Below are 19,636 nucleotides of genomic sequence, written 5' to 3'. Positions count from 1 at the left end.
GAATCTTAGTCCCGCGAGAGCTGAGCAGCTAAAGAGAAGGTGTTGAGATGATTCCACCAAAGGAATCGAAGTAATTCCGAGTCTCATGGCATGTATACCCCTCGGAACGCTTCACATCCAAACATGGTCAGAAGAACTGCGCGTTCGTGTACTTGCCCAGCGCTCGCTGAGTTGGTGCAAGGCCCATCCTACCAGGAGTACAGCGCAGGTTGTCAAGGGGATCTCGATCCTCTCCTTTCGCGGGCATACTACCTCACATGTCCCTTGTCTGGCCAGCTCGTCGGCTTCGCATTTTCCAGCAATGCCAGTGTAACCTGGTACCCAAATTATCTTTATATCGAAGAATTCTGATGCAATCGGGAGAGAGACCAGGCATTCCCTGACCACCATAATAGAGCCTAGGGCTCTAATTGCCAGTTGGCTATCGGAGTAAATATTTACCTTCTAAACAGTTATTACGCAAGTAAGTAGCCAGTCAGCTCCTTCTTTGATTGTGGCCACTTCTGCTTGGAACACACTGCAGTGATCCGGTAACCTGAATTTGAGTTCCATGGGGAGCTCTTTGCAGAATACTCCTCCTCCAACCCTACCGCCCAACTTCGAGCCATCCGAGGGCCGAGCGAGGGCACACACTGATCCGTCGACGAGGGGATGAACTCGAAGTTTCTGAGAATGCTTGAGTACCTATATGTGAGATTGAGCTTATAGCCCAAGCCCCTAAGTCTGATTGCGATAAGTGCAGCGGCAATTCTGCCTGCGATGTCTAATAGGTACCACATTTAACATTAGTTAAGCGCTAGAGTAGGGGTACTTCGAAGGTCCCCACTGATTCCAATGAGTGCAGACCTTTGAACTCTCTCTAGCTTTTTAACTGATGTCATCCTCTCCAGTGAGTTCCACCAGAGAACGACCTCATATAACAAGATTGGCTTTATTAGAAGGTTTTAGCATCACAAGAGCATTTTGACAATGGCTAAAATCCATGAATTAAAGTTCGAATTGTGGGAGCATCCACAAGATTTGGTCACTAGCGACTTTTATCTGTTTCCAGACCTAAAAAATGCATGTGTGGAAGGCATTTTTCATCAAATGATGAGGTCATAACAGTTGTGGAAGTGCATTTTGTAGCTCTTCGAAATTCTCACTTCAGGTATGGAATTTATAAATAGGAATTTCGTTGGAAGAAATGCATTAATGTTCAGGAAGACATGTATTGTATTTCAAACCATGAAATTGTTCTTTTCTTATCGAACTGCGAAACTTATTGAACAACCTAGTATTTCAAATACATGGAATCTTCGGTTAGGCATTTTAGTGTATCTTTACTTAATTTGAAGCTTACTTTAGCCACCACTTATATTTATTTCAGCATAAACACTGAATTCGGCTACGGCCGAATGGATTGAGGCATGACTTTCCATTCAGAAGAGCTCGGCTTCGAATTTCCGTGCTGCAAACACCAAATGATAGAACTTTTTTTTTCTAATAGCAGTCGTCCCTAAGTAGGTAAAGGCAAACCACTGCGGGTATTTCTGTAACGAGAAACCTGCTAATAAAAATATCTGCTATTCGGAGTCTGCTTTACACCGCAGATCCAGCCATTTGTGGGACAATAGCAAAACGCACACGACAAATAGGAGGAGGAGCTCTGGCAAACACCGAATGAAGCTCCTTTGTTATCTTCAAAACAAAAGATAAAAAATAATTTCGTGTTTTAATTTTACACTGCTTCTTGGTGGGTGAAATACCGTTCAAGTTAAGAAATGGCTTGAAAAGTGTCCGCTCAATTCGCTCCGTCAGAAACAACAATAAAAAGAAGGTTTGCTGACTTCAAACGTGGTCGCTGAGACAGCGATGATGCACAACGCAGTGGACGTCCAAATGAGGCGGTAAAACCAGAAAACATAAAAAAAAATCCACTAAATAGTTTTGACTGATCGCAAAGTGAAGTTGCGAGAGTTAACTGACGTCGTAAAGACATCAAAAGAACCTTTTGACTTTATATTGCATAAGCATTTGACTATGACAAATCTCTGTTCAAAGTGGGTGCCGCATTTGCTCGCTGTTGACCAAAAATAAGAAGTCACAAGTCGCTCGAAGCAATGGCAAAATTACATGAATTGAATTTCGAATTGCTCCCACTTCAACTAGCTGTTCCTACCTGGCAGATCTAAAAAAAAATGTACGCCGGTAAGAAATTACGCCCGACTGAAGAGGTTATCGCTGAAACTGAGGTCTGTTTTGAGGCAAACGATAAATCGTTCGACAAAGTGATAGTGAAATCGTAGAGCAGCGTGGATGAATAAAACAAATTTTGAATAAAAAGAGTGATTTTTTGTTAGGCCCGGGGTCTTTTAGCCCTTGTGTAATGCTAATTTTCATTAGGCTACCTGCTCGCTTACTTCGATTAGCGCCGATTTATACGCAAGTGGGTTCTTCCAATTTTAGGTAGTCGGATTTCGTGGCAAGAAGTCGAATTTTTGTGAATGTATGCCATTTTTTTTATTAATTAAAACATTGGATTTTAAAAAGTCATTGCTTTGATGTTAGCATTCCAGCACCAATCGCTCAACAGGTTGGTTGCCGCACAGCACGTCAATTTACTCGACTTAAGCCAAACGCACGAGTTTTCTGGTGCAGTCTACAAAAAATGGTAGTTGTGGCTCCGTAGCATTCACTTCTGTTCGAAACTGTGTTTCCAGTAGTACTTCATAAAAAACAAGTTAAAATGGGCTCCATACATTTTGTTGTTGTGATGCCAGGTTATTTGCATTTAATTTTAAACAAATTTCGTAAAAACGCAGGAAAAAGAAGAAAAAAAAAACAAACGTTGAAAGTATAAAATCTGCTGGGATTATAAAAAAAGCCAAATTATAAAGTAAAAAAATTTTTTTTTTATTTAAACTCTCGCTTTTTTTTTTAATTAATTAACGTTTACTCATTTTTTCCCATTTCATTAATTTTGGTCCTTAGCCTTTAAAATTTATTGCTACACGTTTGTCGAAAAAAACGTTGCATGATACCCGCCCACCACTCTGTTGGGGAGGGCCTGTTTGATGTTAAAACAACAATGATTTCATAAAGCAACAACACCACAAAAACATTGCCTACTGTTTCTACGGTGCTGGTTGCCGATAATCGAACTTTATTTTGACGTCCAATTTATCTATTCGCTTACATTTTTTACCGTTTTTTCTTTTTGAAGCTCTTTTCGTTTTTTGTTTTTTTGTAAATGAATGACATTTCATTGAACATTTTCGCTGGTGCGTTAAATTATGCCAACATTGCAAAAGAATTTCAAATTAAAAATAAAATAAAGCCAACGCGTGGCAGTTAAAAATAAAGTAAATCAAAAGGAAACAAATTTATAGATTTCATTGGAAATACTGGCACGCCTGATGTGCTGCACTTTTGGTGATACTTTTGGCGTCGGAATGCCGTAATGCCAGCGTGGCGTGAAATTTGAATGTGTGACAGCAAATTTGTTGGTTTATTTTGCTTTTGTTTTTTTTTTTTTTGCTTTCTGCTGAAACTCTTAGTTAATTTGGTTCGAGGTTTTCTTTGATTGCAGAGTATGGCGAATTGAGCCAATTTTTTTACAAGCAGGTGTGCGTGCCTATTAGTAAAAATTTAAAGTATAAAACTAAAACTTTTAAATTAAAATATCAAAACGGCCAATGCCTGTTTGAACTTTCAAATAGAGCGAATTTTTTCTTTTACTTCATTTTTGTATGAATTTCGAGTCATTCGCTAGTTTTCATTTCGAATTACATAAAAACTCAACCGTTTTATGCTGCATTTATTTGCACACCGTGCATGATAATTTAATCCCGCATATTAGTACATACATACATACATATATACATTTGTACATACACATATAAATAAATGCATGGGCCTGCACTTAATACCAGTAGTCAGTGCCCAATACTACATCCATTCACTCCGCTGCTCCGATGCAAACTAAATATTACTGAGTAAACAATTTATGCGATAATTCATAGATATTTGTATAATTTATAAGATAATACCGTTAAATATGCGAGCTTAAGGCGTTCATTATTTATTTAAGCGGGAGAAATATTAAAATTATTTACATATATGGATTTTTATGTGTAAAAACATGTTAAAAAAATTAATGCTATATCATCAAATCTGTGATGCGCTTTTGTTTGAATGTTGCAATTAAAAATAGTTTAAGGTTTTTGTGAAACACATTTTAATTCCACCAGCTTAAAAAGTTAAAATGATCGCTTTTATTTTTTATTTATTTCTTAAGGGGGAACGCCACTGTGAAAATTCAAAAACTGTTTTTTTTTTGCATAAATTGTTAGAAAGAGAAATAAAAGAAAATGTGGTAAAAATTTAAAAGCAAAATTCGCTTTAATCCCGATTATATGTTCACTTAAGTGTGCACCCGTTGGTTCGGCCCCTTGGCGCTTACGATACGATGCTTTATTTCAAACGCGTATTTCTCGAAACGACTTTCTTTGATACGGTGGCAATGATTTCTCGAGGACTACTGAGCCGATTTTATTTTTCTTTTTTTTCATAATTTTTGTTAACGCATTGGCTATCGTTGTACGGAGCCGAATTTCAAAATTTTTAAAATAACTATTATTTTGGGCCTGTTGAAAATCAAAAAAATGGTGACAAACACACATCGAAATTAAATAACCACCATTTTGTCAAAAAAAAAAACCCAAACGAAAAAACGGCTACGTGCAACGATAGCCACTAAAAAACTTAATACAATTTTTGGTGTTTTGATTTCAGATGATTAGTCATTGCTGTACCGCTGCCACCAGATGACGTCATTTTTTTTAACTCGTTACGTTTATTTACATAAATTTGTCAATTTTCAATATGTTTTAATAAAAATTTACATCAATATAGTTTAATACATATATACTAAATTGCCTTTTGTCCGATCCTCGACTAATCATTCCTACTTACAAAAAAAAATTCCAAAAAATCGACTATTTTTTTACCCCTCACTGGGGGGTTCCCCCTTAATTTTGATTTAATTTTTAAATATTTTGTTTATGTTTCTTTAAAGAATTTTGTAGAACTAAAATGAAGAGTAAGCGGTGTAAAATTAAGAAGGGAATTATTTTTCCTTCTATGTATGATTATTTTAAGCTTAATAATTTTCTAATTTTTTTTAAATAACATTTATTTAAATCATCTAAAAGCAAAAATGTATGGTATAGGCCTTCAATGTAGTCATAAGCAGCCTGTTTCAATCTATTATTATCATCTCATGTTTTTTAACGAAATATTTTTTCATTTTCGGATGCTAAATTTGCGCATCCACCCTTGAGCAGGGCAGTAATCGCAGCATGACGCTATCTACTGTTAGTTTACATATATTGCGCTGTTACGGCAGATGTTGTTAACATTTACATTAGCAGTAAGGAGAATTGAGAGATATGAGAGATGTTGTTAACATTTACATTGGTAGTAAGTGGAATTGCATACCTCTAGACTGTAAAGTATGGGAGTTGTTGTTAACATTTACATTGGTAGTAAGTGGAATTGCATACCTCTAGACTGTAAAGTATGGGAGTTGTTGTTAACATTTACATTGAAAGTAAGGGGAATAGTATACCTCTAGTCTGTTTGTTAATACCGGTCATGTTACAAACTAAACTAATGGAATTGAAAATTATAACTTTTAAGTCTTATCTATAAACATTTTCTTCACTTTGTTCTATCACTCCCTTCTGCAGTCATCAAAGCCACGGTTAGCAAACGGGTCACTTCAACCTACAAGCGGCTTGGCAGGCTGAGAGATGCTGCAGATGGACAAAAGTGATGTTACCTATCATGTACGACCGGCTGTCGCAGTTCAGCCTCCTGTTATTAAATAGAAAGGACTGTAGGCAGCTGAGTAGGCTGATGATGGGCACATTTTCTATGGGCGAAGCACATGGAAAAGGCAGGCATCTCAGACAGTGCACCCTGCCATGTGGAGAGGAGGATAAGACGGCGGGTCACTTTCCGTGCGTCTGCCCGGCCATCGCTCAAATCAAGTTTGAGCTCTTTGGCATTGAAGTGTTAAGAAGCGACCATGCTGGCTCCTGGGCACCGCAAGATCTACATAGATTTCTTCGGAAATCGGGTAGATTTAAAGAAAATTAAAATTGGAATCCAGGCGCAGTGCATTGGACTTATGTTGTCTGAGTGCTGTACTTGCAAGTTGTCCCGACAAAAAAAAAAAAATCATTCACAAATGTTGTTATTATATCCAACTTTTTTCAAGTGCCTCAAAATTATTTGCTCATTGTAGTTTTTACTGATGTGCCGGTTTAACTGTTTTTTTTTCAATATTTCAGTGGCTGACTGGTTTACCACTGCGAGGTCTATTGCAATTTTCAGCATAAAAACTGACATAATATACAATTTTTCAAATTTTTTTTTGCCGCATTTTAGATGCAGCTGCAAGCGTCGTAGTGCGAGTAGCGTTTTACGCCAGCGGACACGCTGTGCTTTACGGACAGTTGCTGCCCACTGTTGAAATGGAACTAAAATAAATTTTTGCTACCGGCTTGCAATTACGAGAGCCCAGTTGAGTTTGTGTCATAAAAAGGTTCGCAAAAAACGGACGAAAAAAATCATATTCTATTCGGCGGCTATCACTATTGAAAATAGAAAATCATTGAATGAACACATACAAATCCTCACCTCTGTATGTGGAACAGCGCTAAATAAAATCTGTCATATAGTTAAGTATAAGGGAAAGAAAAAACCGCCCTGGTGGTCTGAAGATCTAACAACCTTGAGAATTTATTGCAGAAGACAGTTTAATATAGCGAAAGCAACACGAGAGTATAAAGGCTGGGACTGCTATTACATTAAATTTAAAATATATAAAAAGAAAGTTAGGAGAGTGAAAAGGTCTGGTTAGAGAACGTTCTGTGGAGAAATCGAAGGAACCACAGAAGCATTTAGACAGCGTAAAATCCTAACAAAGAATCATTATTCCTCCGGATACCTTCGAAAACTGGATAAGAGTTGGCATATCTCGAGCAAGGAGACTTTAAAACTGCTAGTGGACCTACCTAACATATTAGATAAAAATCTGGTATAAAAATCTAATTGGGCCATTGATGATATAATCAATAAAACTAGGCTAACCTGGGCAGAGAACGATTTTAAGCATTTAAATTACCAGGTCCATACGGATTCTTCCCGGCTCAAATACAAAACTTACTCGACTATATTATGGAGTGGTTTACTGTTACATTCAATGCTACTTTCAAGCTCAATTGCGTTCCATCCTTAGGGAGAGAAGTAAAAGTTGTTTTCGTAGAACATAATTATAGTAGAGCATATTAAAGCTACTAATACCAACTCCACTCAGCTTAGATATTGCAACATGCGTACTGTAAAGGAAAATCCACAGAAAACGCACTTAACCCACTTGTTACAGAAATTGAAAAGTCAATCTATAATAAGGAATACACACTGGTCGCCTTCTTTGATATCGAGGACGCGTTCAACAACGTCCCACAATAATAAAGCACTGACCAATTTCAGAATCTCTGAGGCTGTGGTTGAGTTCAACAAAAACATGCTCATGAGTAGATTTGTGATCGCAACCCTAAGAGCCTTGAAGATCAGGAATAGAGTCAGTAGAGAAACACCTCAAGGCGGAATGCTATCCGCTCTGCTATGGGTTTTGGTAATAAACTTCTTGCTGAAGAGCTTAGAGAAGAGAGGACACACATCGTAGCCTATGCGGATGATGTTGCGATTTGTTTGTTTGTTTGTTAACAGTAATAGTAGCCCCGCCCCGCCCGTGTCGGGCATATCACCGGTCGTCTTCGTCTAGCTCATCTAGAGGTAGGCCCAGGAAACATGCTGTTTCGATGGGATGGGCCCAGATGGAGAGGGGTGTTAGATGAGTCGGTTTTAGGGGCATGTGAAAAGGTGGTTAGTGTCGTGCGGGGTGCCTTCACATGCCGGACATGTGTTTGGTATGTCGGGGTCGATTCTGGATAAGTAGGAGTTTAACCTGCTACAATATCCAAAACGTAATTGTGCCAGTGTTACACGAGTCTCACGGGGAAGCTGGAGCTATTCATCTGCTGTAGGTGGTGGTTGGACTCCGATTACGGCATTCACAGGACGGGAGCTTAAGAAGGTGGAGACGGTCTCCCGGTGGATGTCGTTTATTGACTGTCTAAACACTGTCAGGTCCAGTAGATTTCGGTCAGTTTTGTCCTGGATTTCGACAGCGTAGTTTAAGAGATGTCTCCTGACGTGCCTGGGAGGAGGCTCAGGCTCAAGCAGGTGTCTACAGGAGTGTAACCTGCGGTAACATCCCAGCAGGAACTGCTTGCTGAGCAGTTTGTTATGCTCCATTACTGGAAGTATTTGTGCCTCGTTGTGTAGGTGTTGAACCGGGGACATCAGCAGGCATCCCGTCCCTGTCCGAATGGCAGTATTTTGGCATATTTGTAGCTTTATCCACTGCGTGTCACTAGTTCCAGGCGACCACACAGGCGCTGCATAGTTCAGAACCGGCCGACCAATTGCCTTAAATGTCGATAGCAACAGTTCTTTGTATTTGTCCCAAGTGCTGCCGGCAAGCGATTTGAGGACCTTGTTGCGGTTTTGGACTTTAGTGGCAATTGCGGCTGTGTGCGCTGAGAAGGAGAGCAAATTGTCAAAGGTTACACCCAAAATGATGTTGCGATGGTACCACCTAGCGTCAAAGGATTTAAATTTTTTTTGGAATTCTGTGTTTCCTAGTAAATAAGATGAGTTCAGTTTCATTATAGTTGACGCTTAGCCCATTTGCTTTTGACCAGTTTTTAACCATTTTTAACCTAACCTAACCATCGATTATGTTGCGATGGACGGTGCCAAGTCCTGTTGAAACGTCTATGGTTTACCACTGAAATATTTGTCTGCCCACGGCTTCAAAGCAACCTCCAGAATACTTTCCCGATAATATCCCTTGACGCCAGGCTCGATGAAAACGATAGGAGAGTACCCATCTGCAGTTATAGTGGCCCAAACTATTATCTGTGGCAGGTGCTGCCTCCTGGTGGCCAATCGATGACTCAAATTTTCGTACGAACGGTCGATCAAATAAACCATATCGCTCAATTTGGAAAATTTTCTCGTCAGAAAACATAATGTTCGGAAATTGACCGCTTTCGGCCAAGCGAAGCAACTCCTTTGGGGATCAGCTGCGTGAGTGGTGTGAAGTTGTTTACACTTCGAGTGCCCTAGTACAGTGACCGGCTTTATATAAGAAATACATCAAAAAGACCATGGAACATGAACAAAAGGTGGCCAGCCTTTGCATCTTCGGGGCCTTTGTCGGGGCCGGACATATTGTTAACGAAGATATAAACATCTATACAGATGGCTCAAAACTAGATAACAAAGTAGGTGGAGTAAACCGATAAGTTTGGAGTCAGCCAATCATTTCGCCTACCTGATCATTACAGTGTATTTCAAGCGGAAGTCACTGCTATGAAAGAAGGACTTACGGTAATAAAAACGAGAAAATTATGCACAAATGAAGTCCTTATTTACCCAAGACAATCAAGCAGCTATAAAAGTGCTACAATCCAAAGCACACTCGTGAAAAGCAGTCACAGAATGTTTTAAACGTCTAAATGACGTATCTCAATACGACAAAGTACACATTATTTGGGCGCCAGGCCACGGGAACATAGCAGGCAACTGCAAAGCAAATGAATTTGCTCGAATTGGTGCAACTCTTGATATCCAATTGGATAAACTGTTGATACCTATCCAGAAAGCACAGTAAACGTGGCATTTTACAAAGAAGTGCTCCTTCGGCTGAAAAACCGCGTAGCCCGGGTTCGGCTCGACCTCGTCAACAATTGGACCCTTCATCACGACAATGCGCCGGCACACACCGCCATCCTCTGCACCTCTGCATTGGTCAAGATGGGGGTTCCGGTGCCTCCTCACTCTCCATACAGCCCAGACCTGTCCCCTCCGGACTTCTTCTTGTTCCCGCGCCTGAAAAGAAAGCTGAAGGGGAGGCGTTTTGACTCCATCGAGGCGATCCAAAAAACTGTGTATAAGCCAAAAGGTTTAATAAAACTGCTTAAAAAAATAAGGCTCATTACTTTTCAATCAAAGTGCACAGACATGCCGAAATAGACCGCGGTCGCTCAAAAAGCCTATTGAGATTTAATGGAGAAGTTACAAGAAACATGACAGGTGTTAACTTAACTGTCATTAGTTAACTGGTCAATGTTTAATAGGTAACGACGCCAAAAGGTTAGGACTCGCATACTACGATTTTTGTAGAAGCTGTCTTAACACGGAAGAAAAGGAGACAATCAGACATTTACTATGTGAGTGTGTAGGCTTAGCCAGAGGCCAGGAGGCTTCGTTCGCTCTTGCCTACATTCTTAACATTCGCTCTTGCGTACATTCTCTTGGTACTGCATTCTCATTAGATGTAGCGGATAAAACGCATCTACAACTAATGAAGCTTTGCTCGCTTATAAAAGCTACAGAGTGGTTTAAAAAGGAACCCATAGTGTAAAGATAAGTTCCAGTGGTATCATAATGGATCTCCGAATGGTCTAAGTGTGTCACTACGACAACCACTCTACTTCACCTACCAACCTTCGAAGGCTGCTTAAGAGCATCACAAATTGGCAGAGCAACTCGCTTGAACATTCAACAATGCCATTCATGCGCCAGTTTACATACTCGTATATGAGTTTAATATGCATACAGTTCTGCTTCTTCCAAAGTCCCCTAAAATAATTAAAAATTCTTCATTTTCGGCAATGTCCTTGTGCTGCTTCTTAACACTTTGTCCTTCTACTTATCACTTACTATACAATACATTTCACTGCATTGCTTTTACACACCACCTAACTACTTCGCTTTTTTGTCACCCTTTCACGTCCTTTCACATCCTTTGCTGCACTGCATTAATATTACAAACAGTATAATTAAAATGTGAGACAAAAAGCACACATCGTTCGTTCTAGAAGTTAGTGTTTTGTCAGTGGCAGAGCAAGGATTTCCTGTTCGCTGTCATTTTGCCTCTTTTATGCGCCATTCACCCGTGCCCCTCTCGTTTGTGCTGCAACTTACCTTGTGCTTGTGCCATTCGCACGCTTCCGGTCGCCATTAGAAGAATGCAGAATACCGTGAGAAACTGGCAAAACAATAACAGTGTGGCCCTAATAGTGGTAGTGGCAGTGGTGGTGGTGGTGGTGATGCATTGTGGACGCCTCAGGTGTGATTGTGATGAGGTTTTCGTGTGGCACTGCAGTTTGTTGGCGGCAATGTTGTTGCTGTTGCTGTTGTTGTTGCTTTTGTGCAGCGGATGCGGAAATGGCGCCATTTGTGTTGGTGACGCCATAATGGTGCGAAAAATGCAGTACCCACAAATGTAGTTCGTGCACGTAGTAAATGTGTTGGCTGTAAAGATTGAAAAGAAACACAAAAATTACACTATAAAAATCGGAGTTTGTGTGTGAACTAAATAAGTGTGTATTGCCAAAAATTTCAATAAAATGCATATTTTCCTCGAATCGCTACGCTTAAAAGTTCATTTTGTTGTGCGCAGTGGCTGCTTTGGCAACAAAGCAAATGGGCCAGCGACCGATACGGCAAAGTGCCGCACATTTTACCGAGTAGCGTAAACAATATTTCGTAATAATTTTGCGCGCAATAAATTTCCCATCAATTTTACTAATTAAAAAGTTGCCACTCTGCACAATGGCAGGCCCAACGTGTGACATCAAAAGCGGAAAAGAAAGAAAACAACAAAAAAAAAAAAGTGGGTAAAAATCATTGAAACAAAATTGAAGTGCGGAAAATGGCACACAAATTTAGCGGCACTTCGATGTCGGCTTTTGTTTTCGCAGCATTCTCAATCGGGAAATGACTAGCACTAACACAACACCGTCCTGCCTGCTGCCCTTTGATTGTCGTCGTCGTCGTCGTCGCCGCCGCCATCATCCACTGCATAAATGAATTATGAAATAATTGCTTTACGCAAATGCTTTGCAAAGCCACTCAACGGCACTAAATTCCAGCTGTAGAGCTTCCTCATTTCCCTGCGTGCATAGTGCGCTCTTTTTAAGTACAAAATACACACACACACACATAGACCTACATACATAAATACATATCATAGAATGTAGCTATGCCTCCGCACTTGGTCTTGCCCACTTCCACTCCATTGCCTCTTTGGCGTTGTACAACATTTTAACAACGCTTTCAATAATTTAACTGTTAATTCTACACTTAAATTGTTTAACGCTCTCTGTGCCCAGTTTTTAGTTTTCCGCATGCAGTCTTAGCTGTGTATGTTTGCTGATCCGGCTTTGAATTGTGTTGTGCACCATTTAACCGCACGCTCCTCCATTCCTTCCACGCGCATTCATTTCATTTTCACTACAACAAAGTCATCAGTTATTGCTCTATCTGGGGTCGCTCTCTCTTGCCCATTTCTTATTGCTGTCGTTTGTGCTGTCTTTGATTTTCTTGAGTTGCAAATGAGAAAAGTTGCCGCATTTTAGCTGCAGCTGCAAGCGTCGTAGTGCGAACAGCATTTTACGCCAGTTGCCCGCTGTGCTTTATGGACTGTCGCCATTCAGTCAACTCGACGACATTGTGCTGCGATTGCTGCTGCTGTCTTTGATTTCATTTTATTTTCCATGCGTCAACATTTTAATTACAGAGTTTTAGTGTTTTCTTCTTATTTTGCTATCCGCAGCGATTCCCAAAGGCCGACGCACTGTGGACTTCACTAATTCTTTGGGCGATTGGTAAGGAAAGACTCTGCAATTTAAATTCGATTGAAGAAGAAAGCAGACTAGACTCAATGGCGGTGTAAGGGCATATTCCACTTATCTGAAGGCTGCTCCAAAGATGTTAACAGAAACAAGGAAGTGGATAGGTTAGTCACAGAGGCTACGAGAGCTACACTTTTGGGCACATAATTAAAGAAAAGTTCAGGAGAGAAGATTCAAATAACTGTCTGCCCGGGTGAAGTCCTTCAAAGTTCAAACCCCTTATCAATCTGTCGAAAAAAAACGGGTCTTGTTCTACAGTAATCTGAATAGCGTCAAAGTTTTCATTACATCAGTGGAGAAAACAGCTTCGGGACAACCTAAAATTCTCTTTAAACTTGCAACCTAAGTGAAAGGGATGGATTTTCTGTATGAGTATGAGTATGAGTAACTAAAGCGCAGACTCGAACCTTTTTGGCTCGTTGTGGATTTGCATTGCAATCGGGTGCCGGACCCAAAGTACGGCAGAGGTTTAGACAGGCGACGACTCCCACAAGGTTGTCGTGTTCATTTCACACTCCCAATTGGCGCCGAAAATGCTTTTACCGTTTTGGGGCGCGGATCAACACATTGACTTGATTCGCTGTGCTTATGAGCACCTGCCGATGTTGGTAGATACCCAAGTAAATCTTACTGGACACTGTATTTATGCCTTGTGAAATCGTTACTTTATGTATTGGAGTAATCTCAACAAATGCACCTGAAAAACGTTTTGTGAACGCAAAAGCCATTTTAGGAGGTAGAGAGACTTATTTAAGTCATATCATTTTACCACTTGAGTGAGTCCATATTACATTTATTTATTTAAGAAATGGGGCCGTATCTGTAAGATTCATTCATTACTCTCTTACCTAATCTTGTCTCGGGGCCACTGCGCTTGGTTTGTACCAAGAATAAGTTCGCTGGGAATAGTAGTGACAGAGATAATGCCCGCTGTTTCCTATCCCCTACATCCTTAATTGATTTTATTCGAAAGAGTAGAGTTTATTCCAAAGAGCGAACGTGATAAAATTCATGTTGTTGCCTCTGCTGGTTTAGCAGTAGCGCATCCTTTAATTCAGTTTTGCAAAACCTTAGTGAGGATTCTTGACTCTATATCAGGAATGGCTTGCTAAATATTGAATCGCTAATGAATTGTTCGCATATCGTCGGTCCGTCATGGCACTCTACAAAGAAAGTATAACTGAGTCAAATCGCAGCATCAAGGAGTCCAACTGACATCATCGAGGCAGCGACAGCGATTACACAACTTGGCGCGCAAAATATCGATTGTGGTATAAGATGTGAGGTGTGCCGCAACATCCTGCTGAAACCAAAGTTCGTCTAACTCCTAAGTATCTTCAACTTACGGCCACAAAAAATAGTTTATCATATCTCTGCAGCGCTCACCGTTAACCGAAATGGCTTTTCCAGTGACAATTTCAAAGGGCCAATTATACCAATTCACCAAAATTCACACCTGACTGTCATTCTTTGAGGATGGATTGGTCTCTCGGCGATCATGTGTGGGTTCTACGATCTCCAGGTGCGACAATTTTGTTTCTTAAACAAATAGACGGCGCACTCGCGTATCGGCACCCACGTCACTTTGGACAGTTATGATTTCGAGGTGGTGAGAGACTTCGTTTATCTAGGAACCAGCATTAATACCGGTAACAATGTCAGCCTGGAAATCCGACGTAGAATCTCTCTTGCCAACAAGTGTTACTTTGGACTAAGTAGACAAATGAGTAGTAAATTCCTCTCTCGACGAACAATATTAACACTCTACAAGGCTCTCATCATGCTCGTCCTAACGTATGGCGCAGAAGCTTGGACGATGACAACATCCGATGAAGCGACGCTTCGAGTGTTTGAGAGAAAGATTCTGCGTAAGATTTTTGGACCTTTACACGTTAGAAACGGCGACTGTCGCAGGTTATGGAACGTTGAGCTGTATGAGTTTTACGTTGGATGGGTCATGTCGTCCGAATGGATACAAACGCACCGGCTCCGAAAGTATTCGATGCGGTACCAGCTGGTGGTAGCAGAGAAGATGAAGGCCTCCTCTGCGTTGGAAAGATCAGGTAGAGAAAGACTTTGCTTCACTTGGTGTTCCCAATTTGCGCCGGTTAGCATGAGAAAACACTACTGGCGCCTTTCGTTAAACTCGGCTAAAATCTCGTAAGCGTTTATCGCGCCAATCCCAAAGATGGTATGGATCACCCAGTATATTTAATGTTACCAGTGTAATCATTTAATTGCAGGCTCGCTTCCATAATAAAATTGGTCTAAGTGAACATTTACACCTCTTGCGTGTGCGGACTGAATTGGTCGCACAGATCTTCTATCCGGTTATCGGCATCTGCTTGACTGTTGTTATTACACAACTTATTTCTCGGGAAAGCGCAGAAGAGTTGGAGCTCCCTACATTCCTTTATGCGATAATTAGAAAATCCTTTGGGTTCAGTACAATATATGGGGACTCCCCGCCATTCAATTTCCAAACTCGTAGCTGTGTTTTCCGTTTATTGGACGATCGGCACACACGCGAAAAACTAGGTTTACCATTTAACCTCCACTGCAGAAGCTGTAGACACCTTTCAGTGAAGGAGACTGTAGAGCACTATATTTGAAAATATTCGGGTTTGGCAGCCTAGTAAGAGTAAATATAGCAATGACCCAGGGGTGTGTGTCTTTTTATGTGCGACATTTCCTCAGTGCTTTATTTCGGGAATCCCGGTTGAAAAATCAGAAAAGTAGGGAAGTTTCCAGAAATAGTGCCCAATGTTTTTGAGTTTCAGTCCAAGAAACTATTTAAGACTGATTATTCTATTGTATGTTAAGGCAACAATAGTTTTTCGTCGATGTTCAAAATCTTCCTGCTCTTTGCCGCTTCTGGCTAATTTAATCGCCCACTCAAATCCACTGTGCGAGGCGTTAAGCACATCAGAAGCATTAAAATGCAATCCGCACAAAGCGAAACGACGAAGCAGGAACTGGGAAATTCTATTAACTTATGAAATTACAAGAGAAATGAAAACTTATAACAAGAAGTCATTAAGTCACGAGGAATTAAAAACTAAAAACTCAAATTGCAGCAAAGAGCAAAGGACACAAATAAAGTTGCCGATGAGGAAATCTTTGCTTACAGTAGGAAAGAACTACAGCAAAGCTGTAGCTGTGCACACAACCTAGCAAGAGAGAGTGAGAGAGAGCGAGAAGGGGACTGAGAGAGAAAGGGATAGCAGAATGGCGGGAGAAAAAGTAAACAAATCCATGTGTATGAAAATGTATGTGAAAGGATATGAGATAGAATTGCAATGCAAGTAGAACTTTTGCGTAATGCATTGCCATACAAATCCACACCACCACACATACGCTTCCATGCACACAAATTACTAGACACGTAGTTATGTAATGTGCGTATTAAATAAATGTTTGACTGACTGTGTGGTTAAGCGAGTTAAAGTATTTTTTCTTAGCGTACGGCTATGAGACTTCAGCATACGCAGGGTTGCTTATGTAATTACATAAATATTGTGGCTGCCATGCTTAAATCCGCCTGCAAAAAGCCCCCAACTTAATTTAATAACTCGCAGATATGGGGACCTTAGAGTGAACTACTCAATAAAATCTGAATATCGCTCTTATGGAATGAATGACATCGTGTTGTTGTTGTAATAGTATAAAACAATCCCTATACATTTTTGAGAAACGTAGTCGAAGTGATAGTCCTCGACCGGGAGTAATTTCGGGTCGTGCTGGTAACGTAGAACCGACTGTCGGAGGAACGAACGAATAACAATAAGTTGCTGCGTCTTATAAAGACCTCTGCTTATAACAAAGTAAACTTGTAAAAGTGCATATGAAGTAAGTCAACTGGACAAAAGTGATGTTACCTGTCATGTCCGACTGACTGTCGCAGATTCTCCTGTCAGCTGGTTGGACTGACTAGGGGTCACTTGCTATGGGCGAAGCACATGGAAAAGGTAGGCATTACAGGTAGTGCACTCTGTCCACTATGTGGAGAGGAGGATGAGACGGCCGATCATTTTCTATGCAAATCAGGCTTTCATTTTTCTCTCAAATCATGCTTAAGCTCTTTGGCCCTGATGTGTTAAGAAATTACCACCTTGACTCCTTGGTGCCACAAGATCTACTCAGATTTCTTCAGAAATCGGGTAGATTTAAAGAAAATAATAAAAAGGGAACCGGATTGCAGTACAATGGACTTAATGTTGTCTGAGTGCTATACCCGCTAGTTGTAAATGGCTTCTAAATTAAAACCATAAAACAACCATAATTCTGACTTTCTGGAAAATACCGCATAACGTGAGCATACAGTATCTTGTTTGATTCGAATTCAACTCAGTGTGGAGCTGCTTGTCTCCCATCGGGCGGGTCCCCAGGTGGCGGATCGGGAAATGCTCTGCAGATATGCAGGGTAGGTGGGAAATAAAATACTCGTGGACCAAAATAAGCAAAACATTTTTCATTTCGCACAGTCGATATTAAAAAAAATCCAGGTTATCCCGGTCAGCTTCTGTTTTCCACGTTAGGAACGGCTGATTATAAAACAATGGCGTGGCCTGAATGCCATCTGGACCGATTCCAGTAAGATCCTGATTATGGCATATTGAAATGGAAGATTGCAAGCGGGCTGGAGCAGTGAACCGCTGTAATCCAAGTAAGCGGAGTGAAATCTTGCTGAAACGACTTATAGAAAGGTGCTCTGTTTCTCCGCTCTATTAAAACCTGGCAGGACTTACAGAGCGCTCAAGACGCGTAATCTTAATTGACTATGTTGGTTGGTTGAGATAACTCCCCATTAGTCGCGAACTGAAGTCTGGCTCTGATTCGCAGGTACCCATAAGGATCTGTGTCAAACCTAATATGGCTTTCTTGTTTTCATAGAAAACCATAGGACCTACGGGTACTACATACACGGCTGTAAGTTTGGGCTCAATAAGCATGGAAAAGCTTAACAAATTAATTGAAAAAAAAAAAAACAACAGTAATACAATTTACACAGCGGACAAGGATGACGTTGCACCGCCTTTTAGGAGGAGCTCTGTCATAAGCAGGACACCTCCAGAGCTATGTTGTGTACGAAGGCGTTATGACTTAGCGAATTAAAACACGAGGGTTTCATGTTGACAGCTCAAGTTGACCGTTTAGTTAGTTGGCTGGGCGTTCCCACGGCAGTTGGTTACTCGAACGACCCAGATTTTTATAAGGCCAAGGACTTGTCACTCCAGCACCAATTTGCTAAAGCTCTGCGAGCTCAACAATATTTAGTAAATAGTACATCAGAACGCATTGATAAATGCAATGTCGTAGATAAAGTTCTGGAAGAAAACGGTTGAACTAAGTTGAGTGCTACGATAAAATGTACAGGGAGGCAATTTCTAAGCCTGACCCGAAGGTCTTAGTTATATTTCCCAATTAACCTTGCCAACCCTGAAAATATCAGCCAAGGCTATGACAAACTAAATAATGTCTCAAATATAGGACTTCAAACATTTAGACACGCGTAATTTGGTTTTTAGAGCTGGATGATGCCAATTTCCAACATATCCTATGTGACCATCAGAACCCAGCAGTGATCACTATTATTGCAAAATTCTATTCGGTGAGAAACCTTTAAATTTTTTAACATGATTTCTTTTCTAGCTCGATGCACGTCATACAGTATTCCTTCAATTCTTTGAGGCTCTCCAAATAAAATGATTTCTCGAGGTCCTACTGGGATTTTTTTTCATCCATGACATTTTCATTCCTCGCGAAATCTTTTACCACCGACCTTTACTTCAAATTTGAGTACAGCAAATAGCCGCAATGCGATAAATCTGGTGAAAATATTGGATCGGAGTGCAATTCAAAAGTAACTTCCGAAGACGCACTAGTAAGCTTTCGCATCGTACTCGTGAAAGATAGTTTTTTTTTTTTGTGACATCATGGAAGTTCTCCATAAGCTCTGAATACTGTGTACATTTCTTAAAGTCGTCGTGGTGAAGGACAACGTGCACATCTAAAAAAAAAAACTGTCGAAAAACAAGAACTCTGTCTTGCCTTCACCACTAGGATTCCACAAAATCAGTTTTTCTTTGGTCTCAGGTGTATTGTGAAGACTTCACATTTCTCCTATTGTTTCGAAATGTCTAAAAATTCATATTGTCATCATACAATTTGCATATTGCCAAACACTAAATTGTGAGCAACTGCGGTTTCTTGTAAAGAAAAATGTTAGATTTCAGCAAGCAACATCTCTCTCTCTCTCTCTCTCTCTCGCTTCCTCTTTCTTTGCCTTATCCGTATTTGGGGTCGACCCTACTTGCCCTCACGCACCAGGTTCCTCTGCCCTGCGTGGTCACATCATCAAGGTGTTACTCTCTTAAGCCCCTTTGTAGCCTATTTAGCCAGATCTATTGTGGCCTTCCTCTAGTTCTTGTTGGCTCAGTTATGTTCAAGGTGAGTATGACGATGTGTGCCTTCGTCATCTTAGTCTGCTTTCTCTCATTTTCTTCGTGATTTTATAAATTCGTTCCTTCAAATTTTTCACATTGTCCATCCGCGTTATACCTGTTGCCCAGCGCTGCATTTTTATTTTTGCCACGTGCATCTTCTGGTTGTATTCTGGTCTTATGCAAATTTTTATATAGCTTTCCCTTAATTGGTAATGACATTTTCCAGTCACATAAGACGCCCGTCAGGCTGCGCGCTAGCAACATCCTCAGTTCAAATATTCAAGGACTTATTGCTCCACCTTCCTTTATAACGAGGTTCATCCAAAGTGGCTTAGAAATGCAAACCAAATCTTAAGCTCTTCCACCTGA

The 19,636-nt window shown here is 40.5% G+C and overlaps 1 protein-coding gene across 1 annotated transcript in view; it reads right to left on the bottom strand.

Moving 5' to 3' along the window:
* Nucleotides 1-11,426, bottom strand: part of LOC128855320 (mucin-2-like) — a 77,488-nt gene extending 66,062 nt beyond the window's left edge. Inside the window, exon 1 of the mRNA XM_054090126.1 lies at nucleotides 11,110-11,426. Coding sequence (XP_053946101.1) covers nucleotides 11,110-11,380 — 271 coding nt within the window. The 5' untranslated portion in view covers nucleotides 11,381-11,426. The remainder of the gene's footprint in view (nucleotides 1-11,109) is intronic.
* Between the last annotated feature and the right edge of the window lie 8,210 nt (nucleotides 11,427-19,636).

Source organism: Anastrepha ludens, chromosome 2 (genome assembly GCF_028408465.1).
Source record: "Anastrepha ludens isolate Willacy chromosome 2, idAnaLude1.1, whole genome shotgun sequence".
Lineage (NCBI taxonomy): Eukaryota > Metazoa > Arthropoda > Insecta > Diptera > Tephritidae > Anastrepha > Anastrepha ludens.
Note: the sequence above shows the minus strand (reverse complement) of the source record. Positions and strands in the feature narration are given on the sequence as shown.